At 41.6% G+C, this 13,825-nt stretch overlaps 1 protein-coding gene across 1 annotated transcript in view; it reads right to left on the bottom strand.

The window, feature by feature from the left end:
* Window positions 1–948: 948 nt before the first annotated feature.
* The window catches only part of LOC121955740 (protein eva-1 homolog C), a 91,388-nt gene continuing 78,511 nt past the window's right edge, over window positions 949–13,825 (bottom strand). The window contains exons 6-8 of the mRNA XM_042503809.1: window positions 9,066–9,200; window positions 6,228–6,404; window positions 949–2,918 (exon numbers count right to left, since the gene is read on the bottom strand). Coding sequence (XP_042359743.1) covers window positions 2,539–2,918; window positions 6,228–6,404; window positions 9,066–9,200 — 692 coding nt within the window. The 3' untranslated portion in view covers window positions 949–2,538. The remainder of the gene's footprint in view (window positions 2,919–6,227; window positions 6,405–9,065; window positions 9,201–13,825) is intronic.

The raw sequence follows: 13,825 nt of genomic DNA, 5'->3' as shown, positions 1-13,825 counted from the left end.
GTGCCACTGTACAGACTAAGCTTTGTGCACACCTGAAATGACATTTATACTAGATTTACCACCTAGCAGTGGTATGCCTCTGAATCCAGTTGAAAATATGGATGCTTCACACACATCTTACCTCCTCTGAAGCATATAAGATCTAAACAATCAGCTCAGTTTTAAGGTGGACACCAAAGATTAGTGTCACCAATTTAGTATCTCATCACGTCTGCCCTTCTGTTCACAAGTTATGACGTAATGGCCAGAAAAGTGTTTTTGCTTAACATTATGATGTCAAAGTGAAACTGACTTTTGACCTTTTTGGATATTAGAAGCCATCACTTCATCTCCGTCTCCTATTAGATATCCATGTGAAATTCTGTCATAATTAGCAAATTTGAACATGTTTTGTGAAGTCACAGTGACCGTAACCTTTGACAACCAAATTATAATCAAGTTCATCCTCGAGTCCAAGTAGATGTTTGTGCCAAATGTGAGGATACTCCCTGAACGTGTTCTTGACATAAAACGTTCAAGACAATGAGACTGACGCAAGTTCACAGTGACCTTTGGCCACCAAAATGTAATACGTTCATCAATGAGTCAAAGTGAAAGTTTATGCCTCTTTTAAATATTCCCTTGAGTTGCTCTTGAGATATCGAGTTCACCAGAATGAGACAGACAAGGTTACAGTGCCCTGGACCACTCACCTATAAATACCAAATTCTCATCAGCTCATAGTAGAGTACAGGTAGACATTTGTGCAAAATTTGGATTACTTCCCGTGAGGCATTCTTGAGATATCGCATTCACCAAATAGGCTGGACGGACGGACAACTCTTAAACATCATCCCTATCGCCAGCATGGAGGCATAAAAATGCAAAAAATAAAAAATAAGAAAAAATCAGAAGAAAATGTGCAAGATTCAACAAAACAGTTGGCAAGTTTTTTTCAACACAGTTTATTCCAAGCACAGGAGTCATATTTTGGTCTCACTTTACCAGCTATTGGCACGTTTTAATCCCATTCAAATTTAAACACAATATAACTGTCTTTATAAAAACTATATAGAGTGGCAGTCTTTATGTGGATGACCCGAATATGTCCTGTGTACTCTCAATTAAACTCTCAGTCAGGAAAATAGCAAGCTTTTTTCATTAAAACTATTATTATTATTATCATTTCTACTCTTGAATCCAGGGCAGCGCAAACAGAACTGGATTGACAATAGCTTATTTTATTCAACTGGCAACGTGATTTTAGAGACGCAGGTTCACTGTGAACCTTTTTTCAGCGCTGGTTCCTTCTCCAGACGATGAACAGCGATTGCCACAAACATCTGGTGTAGCACTGGTGTTTTTGAAATAAACACTTGATAAAAGACCTGAAATTTGCTCAGTTTTTAGCAAATTCACTGATAAAGAATTGGCATATATTGACAAGTGCAACGTGGCTGACAGATTTAACACATGCTCCACTTCAGTAAAGCAACATTAATGATAAAAGGGAATGCATTTATGACAAGATAAATTTGGCATATCCAATCAATACATCATTTGACCAGTTATTGGGTTATACAACAGCTGCACATGACAACAGTGACTTAATAGCTAGAAAAGGCACTGCACTGTGAATTAAACATACTGTATCAAAAAAATAAGGTTCAATCACTAAACCTCTTTGAGGCTCTTTAAAGGATATTTCTAAATCTTTTCTTTAAATGCTGACATTAGCTGTCTACATGGGCCAACCCCCCCCCCCTTTTTTAGGAAGCAAATACATCAACCAAACACAGAAACACTAGGATTGCATCCCTGAGGTGCCAGACAACCTTCGCCAAGTATAAAAATATCTCATAATAAACCATACTTGAGAACAAAAATACACAACATCAATAAACTATTAAATATTATAAAATAGATTTCATAAGGGTTTGAGATGAATTCCCCCCCAAAATATCTTTTGGTTTTATAAAGTTCAAAAGGCAGCATGGTTATTCACTGTGGAAAGATTGTCTCACGTTGTGTCCCATATTACACTTCTTCCTGCTCTATGTTGCCCCTCTGTCAAGTTCACGCATGAATACTGGAGGGTGCTGAGCATAAAGCTCCAAGTCTCGCTGATTTTTTTTTTTTTTTTTTGTGCAGCTGCCTCATGTCTGTGTAAAACAGAGCCATCTGAGGCCTTGGTCCTTCAGTCACCATGTCGTCTCTACAGGCCTGTGTGTGTCTAAGGCAGCTAACCCATAAATCCCCACTTCAAAAAGGCGTGCTGAGGTCACGGGCGAGGCGGTGTAGCCTTTCACCCCTCGCTTCCGGTAGAAAGAGGTGAGCTTACCATGCAGAGAGGGAGCATATTCTCTTTCTGAATGGGGTATAGCTTATGATACCCAGAGGAGTACGCAAACCAGTCTGCAAGTCCAAGTCTGCACACCTTCCACTGGTCTAATCAGTTTGCATGCTTGCTTCATAGTCTATGTCTCTTACCCCTTTCAACTCAAGTGCGTTCTAAATTTTGTTCAAGTAAGCATTCTCTAAAAAGCCCCGAAGCAATCCTCAGTAATATCGATTGAGGCTCCGCGTCCCGGGGATGTCAGGCTGCCCGTTCATCCAGATCTCCCTAATGATTCGCTCCCTCTCCTCCAGCCTCTGCGCCCTCTCCAGCTCCTCCGCTGACGTGAACACGTTCATGTTAAGCGTGCGTTCGAATCGCCGGTGCCGCCGCGCCGACAGATCCGAGGTGGTGTCCCAGTCTGAGTCCGAGTCGCTGGAATCGGAGGACGAGTCTGCGGGACGTGCTCGTTTCTTGGCCGGAGGCCGCTGGCGGGGCTGGCAGTCGGTGCGGCAGGAGATCTGGACCACCAGGGCGAAGAGCGTGAGGAAGAGGCCCAAACAGACGCCGCAGACGAAGAAGAGCGCTGCCCTCTCTGGGTGGTCTGTAATTGGGGAGAAAGAGAGAACAAGAAGTGCTACGTTGAGTCGATTTGTCACAGAACACGTCAAACGTTTCATTGAATCTTTGTGACTGATGCTTTTATTTTCCTCTGACCTGTTCTGCCTGCTCTGTTACAAAATACTTCACTTGATGGCTCACTCACTGTAATGAACATTGGCTGCAGACCTGCAGCTCATATTACTCACTTCTCAGGCTTGGTGCCTTGTTTTGGCACCAATGTCTCACAGAATTCTGCTACCCTGCTTTGTACTGCACCTCTCCTTCCTTTGTCTTCAAAAATGTATTTTCACATGCTGTTAATGTTGATTAATGTCTCCCACCGCCTCGAGCTTTGGGCGGACTTTTTTATGCTCTCTGGCATGTTCTGTATACTAAAAGTACAAAAACAATCCCCAGTATGAATCATTTCTTTCTATTGTGAATAAGAGAATAGCTGGGGGCCCCCTGGCACTGTGTCGGGGGCTAGATTTGGCCCATGGGCAGTAAGTTGAGTATCACTGTAACTACTCCATCCTGCACATTTTCTCTCTGCAGCATTACTCAGATCTTTCTCATGAATGAATCTACGCAGCTTCCGCTTTAAAGTCATGCTGTTTTCAGGCTTGATTACTGTAACTGCTGTTAGCTGGCTTCCATGCAAGTATCCAGATTGTGGTAGTCTTGCGTGCCTTTTACGTACATTGGCACTTTTGGCCGTGCTGATTTCCTTTGCCAGTTTTAAAATGCCGAGCCAAACCTCAACGACCACCCTTCCTTCATACACAAATGTATACGTTGCGGGACTCCCCTCACCTCTGTCTGTGCAGAACAGAGAGAAAGGCTTTATGTGTTCAGCTCTCAGAATATTTGTAGCTTCTAACTGAATCTCTGTGGTTTGGGGTTTTGTTTCTCGCCTTTGTTACTGGTTGAAATTTAGATAACTACTTTATTTTACCGTGCCATGTTTTCTTTCAGCCGTGCAGGAGTCTGTTAAGTTACTGCTGATGAAAAGCCCACATCTAAAGTTCTCCTGTGTTGCAGTCCTTGCTGAAGTAGCCTCCATGCCTTCACACTATTACCCAGCTATACACTTAAAAAAGTCCAAATCTGTCTTTGTCAGTCTCATGTCTGTAGTAGCTGACACGCCCCCATGGTGTACCACGAATGTAAGCAACAGAAAGAACAGGAGGAGCAGTTCAGTAAAGCTGTGAGTTCGTACAGTTCAATAACTGCTACTAAACTGCCAAACTGGAGAAGCACAGGAAGAATGAGAAGATATCACATCGTGGCAAACTTAATAAGGATGCCACGGATCGTTATTTGGCTAAATCGTCGACAATCATCGACCCAGATCTGTACGACCTCACAGCACGACTGGAGCTCCAATGCCTCACTGCTGCCTCCAACTTCATTGCTGGATATAACCGACTACCTTGTTTATGGTATCACTTATACATTTGAACAGTTCAAAGACTATAAACCTCCCGAAGCCTGCTGATATTTCAATATTTGGCTGTGTTTTCTGAGGTTTTCAGATCGTTACGCCTCCAGATAAGTGTGAAGTTTCAAATGAAAAGGAGAATAAATCTCAAATATAAGCAAAACAATAAAATTTCATTTTCACTTAAAGGTCACACATGGAGGTAATACAATATTTCTGATTGAAGATAAATTCCTCAGTAAAATGCATTCAATAAATGTAGATTATAAAACTTTATGGCAGCTTGTAAATGTGAGAAAACTTTTAAAGTAGTTAGAAGTTGAGCTGAACTTACACAGGTTTAGCTTCATTTACGCATATAGTGTATATTTATTTGATTGCAGGAGTCACACATTTCATTATGCAGTTTATTTGGGGGTAATAAAACAGGAAATACCCAAACACCCACACTATTGCAGCATCTGTTTTAGCAGCTGGCTGAAGCAGGTAACTGACAGATGTGTGTATATAGCCATTATCTCTGCCTCACATCTGCATTCCTCTGATCTTTCAGTCCCAGGAAAAGGGAAACAGGCGAATTTTACGCAAAAGATAGCTTGCCACACACATGTACCACACATGAAACCAAGCCCTCAGATCCCAGTGTCACCAATATCACTGTCCAAGAACTAGTCTTGAGCTGATATGGCCTTAATCATATTTCAAAAAGTCAGGGCCAATGTGAAGTTGTGATGTCACAAGTATACTATGGGTGCCTTCGGAAATTCTCTCTCTGAGTACCGAATTGCACTCTGGTACAAACTGGACCATTCAAAAACTCGGAGCACTGTCGGAATGTACCGTTCTTTTTATCCAGAGCACCGCACTGTCAGAGTGTCAGAGAGAAGAGCGAGTAAACGTGCGATCAACAACACCGTTTGTTAACCCTCTGAAACCTGAGCAAATTGGTTTGATTCCTTTAAAAAAATGACAAGGGGTCAATGAACAACTTAACAAGACATGGCCCAAAAATTTGCAAAAAAGTAAAAACATCTCAAGAAAATTACCTGAAAATAGGAAAGAAAAAAACCAAACACAGAAAGTATGAAAAAAGTACAAACAGCAAAAAAATGCTGAAAATTAAAAAACCTATTAAAAATCTATGTATGCATTGTTTTCTTTAACATAATTTTAAATAGAATATTATGATAATTAAAAATAAAGTTTTCTGGAAAATTTTCTCTCTATTTTTTTTTTTTAAACTAATTTTCAGCTCATTTTCTTGTCACCTTTTACTAATTTCTTGCAATTTGTGGGACAGTTCTTGCCAAGTTGGTCATTGGCTTTTCCCCAGTGTTTTTTACCCCAAAGAAATCAAGCAAATTTGCTCAGGTTTTAAAGGTTTAATAATATGTAAAAGCCATCTGAACGATAACTGATGTCAATCCAGGCTTAAAAGGGATTCACGTGGAGTTACAACACATTCACTCATTTTAGCGTCAGGTTAGATTTCCCAATGCACCCTATAGTGCAGTCAGAGTGACAGGAAAGGGGGAGAGAGAACAGGTATGACATGCAGCAAAGGGCCGCAAGCCAGAATCGAACCCGGGCCGCTGCTAAGGGCTCAGTCTACATGGGGCGCACACTCTACTCACCGGGCCTTTGGCTGCCCTGAAAATGTTCTAGCGGAAATCCAAAATATGACTACGAACTTGAAAATGAGCATAATATGGGACTCTAAGATCCAACCTTATTCTCAACTAATGATGATAATGTCACACCGGGTCCACGTGGTGCAATTCCTTCTTTTCTTGATGTCAGACGAAGACCTCTAACTTCCCTGAATCCTGTGGTGTGATATCACACAGGATTATATGAATGTTGCTCTACCTGATATGTAGTTGTAGGCTGCCAGTGCGTTGCTGATGAGAGCCATGTTGGCACCAGAAGTGGAGTTGATGATGGGGTTCATGCCTGGGGGCCGCAGTGGACTCTCTCCTCCGCCTCCTCCTCCGGCTTCTGAAAACTTCTCCTCGTTGGGGTTTGTCTCCCTAATCTTCTTCCTATCTGCAAAAGCAAAACCAGATCAGTTTATCTAAACAAAACAGACTATATTCTAAGATAATAGTTCAAGTAATAGTTGAATTCAACTGAAATATAACATGAGTACACCGCCTAAAAAATTTCTGGGTCCACATTTCATGACACACAAGTGTGTTTCCAACATTTCATTACCACATGTCGGTTTTGACATCACTGCTTGTCTCATTTACAGTAAAGCAAGAGCGTATTGTCTCTGAGGTATTGTGACTACAGCATTCAGACAACTGAGTCATCTGCAGTCTGGTGCTGGTTTTCGATTTTAGGAGATATGCCTCCATAAAAAGATGCATCATGCATGGCAATGCACACGTCTGCAGAGAGTTGTGTGATTCAGAGGATAACACAACATCCGCTCCTGTCAAAGTCATTCTGACTCAGGTCGTTAAGAGAACCACATGGGAAAAGTCTGTGCATTGGCAACATTTCAGAGCTTCCCCAAATCTCAGAAAATGATCTATTTATAGATGAGAACAACTGTTTTCCCTCTGGATTTCATCGCAGTACGACGTCTCTCTGTGTTTACATGCTGGCTGGTGTTGTTTATGCGCGAGTCGAGGAGTTGAGATGAGAGAACAATGAGGCACAAAGTGATTTGATTACTCAGATTTATACTAACTTTCTGAGTAAAGTCACATCTAGTTAACCTGAAGAAGTGTTTAGTTGGGATTTGTAACTACTGTAACTCCATGAATAAGCAATGCCTCAACAAGACAGCCAAAATAAACCTAAGCCCTAACTCTGTGTGCACAGCCATATTTACATGCTTAATTTTTTTGTCAGTGCAGGTGAGCATGCTTTAGTGACCTGTCACACAAACCAGTGACCTCTAATTGCAGTCTCTTAAGGTGCGTCAGGCTCCCTTTATCTGATAAATGCAGTTTAGACTGGAATTGCTCACTGTGGAGGTAAATGTTTCCACCTGGACCCTCTGCTGTGGTGCACACATCAGCTAACAGTCACCCAGCAGACCACAGTCTCTCTTTCTAACACTCATAAAAATAGGCAGATGGATCATCAATAGAAAACACTATACGGCGCTAGAAAATACAGAATGCATGTTGATGGAAATGCTGTAGTTGCTCTTTTGATTGATTACTTGTAACTTAACAAATACAGCTGAAATCATAATTAATGACCGTATCATTAATATCAGATCATTTCAATGTCATTTCAATAAATCCTGCTTTGCTTCTCTGCCTCATACTGAGTGATATACACTATTTTATGTTTTCGGCAATAGAGGTTTGTCAACAATACACATAAAGAATCAAGGCAGATATGATGGAGACATTGGTATCACGGCTGGAAGAACCAAAAAACACAACTTCATTGAAAGAAACACACTGTAGTGTCCAAATGATTCCTGGGGATTGCAGTGCAGAAAAAGCACACAAGCAATAAGGACCAAAGATGGACACAACAGAAAGGAATAATTTTGTGGTTTACACCTTTAACTTCTAAAGCCTTCTTAATGTGTGGGTCAATTTTTACAAAATTATTTAGTTCTGACAAGTTTTATATGAAACTTTAGATGAAATCTGAAAGTTTTCAAAGACACAGAAACATCAGGCTGAAAAGTGGCGGTAAGAAGAACATTCCCATTAGATATATTGATGCTGCTATGAAGGCCATAACATCTTGGGCTTGAATAAGTCACTTATTTTAAAAACCAGATTGTTTTATTGAATTGTAAATTGAATTCAAGGTACAGATATGACAGTGGTATCACTTTTTCTCGTCTAACTCCCTGAAAGAGAAAGTATTTTCCAAAATGTGGATCAGTCCTTGAACAAATACAGCATGTTGTCAAAACAGGATCCAGCTGTTTAGTGAACTAATTTGTTGGTCAAGAAGATAGATCAAATCTGTTTCTTTTTGCCCGTCCCTCAAAGCAGTGGAAAATAAACAAAGAGATATGAAACTGCCAACTGCGAAGATCAGGATACCTATATTTACAGTAAAATGTTTCTTGTTCCGCCTTCATAACTTTCATCCCCTATCGAAACATCAGAGATGGAAACAGGTTTTTCAGGATGAGCTTCAAGTGAAGCGTTTGAACCTGGTGCAAGGAAGCGACGCCATTCATGCGTCAGGAGCTGTCAGCCCCGCGGCACGCATCTCCTGTCCGCTCCCGCTCTTAACTCCTCATTCGTTCGTCTATCCTCCTAATCAGAACAGTGCCGGTCGCTGAGCAGAGTAATTAGTGTGCTGGACGCCGGCCACCATCCCTCATGAATAAAGCTTTGTTTAACTTTCTAACTAACCTTCCTTGCTGGCGTCTCCTCTTTTTTTCACTCTTTCATTTCATTGTTCTTCGTCTGTCTTCTCCCTCTATCTCTGAATATGTGTTTGACTGTGGTCACATCATTGGCGCTCAGTATATTTTTAAGACCAATGATCATAAATGGTCCAAACCGAAGGATACATATGGAAACAGTTGGACCCGTGTGACTTTACATATACATACATATATGCCCTGACTTGACTGACCCGAGTTACTGTTTCTCTTGATGCCTGGGAGGCCTTGGGACTGTTTAGTGTTAACTGCTCTCCATGGGAGGCTGTGAGCGTGTTAGTGTGTGTGTGAGAGAGTGAGAAAGTGTATGTGTTTGTCATTTTGCTCACCTGGAACAGAGTCGGGGCTTTTGACTGAGCTCCCTTCCGGAGGGCTGTCTCCCACTATGTTGGGGTCATGGGCGCTGGGTGGAGGGGAGTACACTGGCGGTCTGGGTCCCTGCTCCTGGAGCAACTTCTTTGGGACTACAAAGAGAAGGAGAAGTGGAGCAAAGGAGGGGAGTGTGGGAATAGGGGAATCAAAGAAAGGTACAGGGAGGAAAATTAGAGGACTTTGAAAAAGAGAGGTATCACAGTCATTTCTGTTTCACTTCTGCAAAGAGCCTGACCAATATCAAAGAGGCAATAATGTCTAGTTATATTTGTTTATCGCAGATATACAACAGCATAAAAAGTAAATATTCAGCCAGCTGTATGCCGCCGCAACACATTCAAGTTGCAGTTACATTCTACATCGGCCTAACAAACTCACATGGAGCCATGACAGCTGACAGTGCTTCAAATATGGATGTTTCTGCAAAGAAGCTACATATTTTAACACATGGATGCTTCACACAGCAACCCTGCAGCACAAAGACCTACACGACCATAAAACATCACCACTTTCTAATGTTATTTTATTAGACATTTGTGTCAAATGTTGTTTTAACTAGCATATTGATTCTTAAGTTATGGCTATAAACATGTTTTGTGAGGTCACAGTGATTTTGACCTTTGACCAGCAACCTCAGATTCTCAAAGTGTACGTTTGTGCCAAATTTGAGGAAATTCCCTCAAGGCCTTGAAAAATTGCGTTCATGAAAATGAGATAGACATGAGGTCACAGCGACCTTGACCTTTGACCACTGAAGCCTAATCAGATCATGGTTGTGTCCAGGTGGATGTTTGTGCCGAATTTGAGGGAATTCCCTCAAGGCCTCTTCAAAATATTGCATTCATGAAAATTAGACAGACGCATTGACCTTGACCTTTGAGCACCAAAATCTAATCAGCTAATGATTAAGTACATGTGGATGTATGTGACAATTTAAAGAATTTCCCTCAAGGTATTATAAAGATACTGATTTCATGAGAATAGGATAAATGCAAGGACACATTCATGAGGACGGAACGGACAAACAACGCAAAAACATAATGCCTCCAGCCACAGCTGTTGCCATCATGGATGCATAAAAACAAATGACACTACATAAATATTTTATAGGCTGCACCCTTAGTTTTTTTCAGTTTTATATATGAAAAACCATTCAAAAATCTGCAGATTTTAAACAGATTTGCCACATGGGAAGTTCTGAGTTGTGAGTTATTTCATAGGACATTCTGAGTTGTGTTAATCTCTCACGTTTTATGTGAGCTAAAAATGAGAGTGAAAGCTCACTGTGATGAAGGAGTGAGGAGCTACAAATGAAACAGCAAGATGGTCTGTGATTCACACACTCCTAACCCTGATCTTGCACTCTGATTCCCGAAAGTTATGCCTGCCCCCTCCTCCTCCTCACCCCCTCACATCCCCCAACCTCACAGTGTCCTGTGAGTCAGGGAGTCGGCACTCTTTCCTCACAGACACAAACCCACAATGCAGTGGGCTATACATTCCTGCCCGCTCACATGTGGTTTCGGAGGCCGGGCCACGCTCCGGTCACCGTGTTTGTCTGCACCGTCAGATCAGCCACGATTTACAGCTCGACAGATGACTTTCTGTCCAGCTGGCTGTCCATCTGCCAGTCTTGCATTTTCATTACTCCGGTCGCACAAACAAACAGGCAGTGAAGAATAACTGTCTGCCTGGTTTTGCTGACATCAGTAGCACTAATAGTGGAACTGCGACATGTGATTTGGGGTAAAAATGGACCATTTGTTTAAAAGCTGATGAATAAACACACTGATCAAATTTCCAGAAACGGGTGTTGGCAGCGGTCCAAGAGTCAATCAAAGCTCAGGAAGGAGCGGAGCAGACCTCACAAAGCTCCCCTCCACTGGATACTACTTACACCCTGGACAAGTTACGAGAGTTTTCCAATTGTAGGCAGTGATGAAAAGACTGAGCAGGAACATTTAACTACTGACATTTACTGTGTAGATTATTGTACAATATACAGTGTTTGCCTTTATTAGATTATCAACAGTAGAGAATGGTGAGGGGTACTTGCACTTACATGACAAGGCAAACACACATAACAAAAGAAATCCTTGAAAAGTGTGTATGGAAAGATGGGGACAAGATTAATGTTGTGTGGAAAACCTGCACATGAACTCTTAAAATATAATCTATGTAATGTAATTCATGAAAAACAATGACAGAAGTTGATGCAGCTCTACAAGTTGACTTGATCATCATAGTACCTAAGCTCCATTGCATCTGGCATACTCTTATTTTATTGTGATATTAAAAAGATGAACTTGCAGCAGTTGTGGTTCGTGCCATGAAAAGCACTTTATTTTTGCAGTGAGCTGTTTACTTCTCAGTGAGCAGAAAGTCAATAGCTTTGTTTTTACTTTAAATGATGTAAAGCAAATGTAGGTGCATTGTTAAATCAGACTATATGGATTTATGAGTCCTTCACTCACACACAATCACAGCTGTGTCTATATAGTGCAACTACTGTAGCTCTACATGCTCTAATTGCTCAACTGGGTTCAAAGTTGAGTAATGTGTTCCATACAACACTGACTTACTAAACTCTAAAATATTTCTTCAGCAGTGCAGCCAATGAAAACGCAGTAATTGATTAACTTCTTTGAGAAAAAGTCTTTGCAGTCACACCCTAATTCATTTTGCCATACATACCATATTATCTTCTGTCAGCTGCACAGAAAGAGCTGCATGAAGCAATGCACATGTGAGAGGGGGGAGGTTTTGATGCTATCTCACTGCAGAAAATCTGAGAGTCTATCAACAAAGCTGGTTTACTAAAACTCACAGACTTCAAAAAACTCTGCAGAATCTGGTTCCTGCCTTTGCTTTTCTACTTGCCACAAGCAAAAGGGGCAGAAGGGGCTTCACGGTGCTGCATCAGGAGAATTCATATGGTGTTAGGTGAGTTGCCAGCTGTAGAAAAGGTACACTACACTGAAATAACTCTCTGTAATTGCATCATTTCATGTGGCACACCGCACCAATCTGTCGCCTAAATATGTTAAAAAGACAAGAATTTGAACCCCCATTTTATCCGGGTCTGGTTGACACAAACTAAATAAACAAAGTCCCTCAAATGTTGAGGTGAAAAATGCAGAGAAATGAAGAAACGAGATTCGGCCTGGCAACTCCCCCTGTCCTTCCTCATCAGTCTGACACACTAATCATGGGTCTTAAAACTCCCCCACTGCCACGCTGCCACCATCCCCACGCCACACCCTGATTACAGCCCTCTGATTGGCCCTAATTGGCTGCACATGTGGCCCCGGGTCACAGCTGAGAGATGCCATGATGTGACGCACACACACGTTCCCTAACACACAATTTTCACACAATTAAGGGACATATAATTGACATACACCGACAAACGCACACTCACAGCCGCACCAGATGCAGGGACACACATATATAGCACACATATGGATGCATTATCTGTCCAACACACTTGTTTAACATGAGAATATCTGTCTTTCCAAACAGCCGTTTCCCATGTTTTTCTATGGGCTTATTTTGTTGGCAGACGCTGGTATATTATAGTAAATTGACTGCTGCTTGTCTAAAAATAATTGTCAAAAAGCTAAAACCTCGCAAAGCAAATGGCCGCAAACCACACATGAGGAGCCAAGCAGTAAAAACTGATCCAGTAAAAAAAAAGGGAAAGAGGAGTGCAAGGGAGAGAAACCAAAGACATAAATCACACTCTACAGCCTGCATTATAATGACATGGTCACATAAACGCATGGCAAATGAGTCTTAATATAACTTTGCAAAATAGGCTGTGCCAGTGCTGTACCTCTCCGATCCCTGGACCGCCACGGGAAAGCGAAGATACGAGGCGGGAAAGAGTGCCCATAACAATGGGCTGTGTTTACACTGGCAGAGTCTGGCTTTGTTTTCACTGGGCTCTGCAGGCCAGTGTGTGTGTGCATGTCTGTGTGTGTGTTTGCGGGCCATGTGCTGACCGGTGCAGAACACAGTTGGGACAAAGCCCTGTAAGCCAGAGGGGATATAATGAAATATTAAACCATGCTAAATCTGAGATGAGATCAGACCTGGGCCAATGTTTTAGAGCATTCTTTAATGCTTGGTCTGCTTTAGCTCTCTGAGATTTTGGCCGCAATAAAGACATCTTAATCTACACTGTGACTTCTCTGTGATGCACACTGAGCTTTAGTCTTAATGTGGTGACACTAGTTTAAGTGATACTCTGTCCTGGATGAAGCGAGAACTGTGTGCAACTTGACCAAACTCTGATTTACTGTATATCCATAAAGCTGCATGAAAGACAGGGAGAGTGTGTGCAGAGTCTAAAATACAGTTTGTTTGACACAAATTTTAAGAGGAGATAGAATTGATTTGCAGATAAATAAAGATATGGAGAATTTGGATCCAAATCAGATTTCAAAAATAGCACAGTTATGTATTTGATAGCATAAAAGAGCTGAATTATCTCCTGAGATCTCTTCCTCTCCAAAACAAATGGAAATGATGATTGAATAAAGCAGTTTCACCCCCCAAAAAATCTGTGTTTTTCGGATGTTGCTCGTTGCGGAGGGGCTGCTAACTACGGTGGTGTGAAAATGCGAATAGTCCTGTCTATAACCAGTGTTTCTTTTGTCCTTTCTGGGCTCCTGTAGAAACATTGCAGTGATATATGGCAGACACCACGGATGAA

Source organism: Plectropomus leopardus, chromosome 16 (genome assembly GCF_008729295.1).
Source record: "Plectropomus leopardus isolate mb chromosome 16, YSFRI_Pleo_2.0, whole genome shotgun sequence".
Taxonomy (NCBI): domain Eukaryota; kingdom Metazoa; phylum Chordata; class Actinopteri; order Perciformes; family Serranidae; genus Plectropomus; species Plectropomus leopardus.
This window is presented reverse-complemented; position numbering and strand designations above follow the sequence as displayed.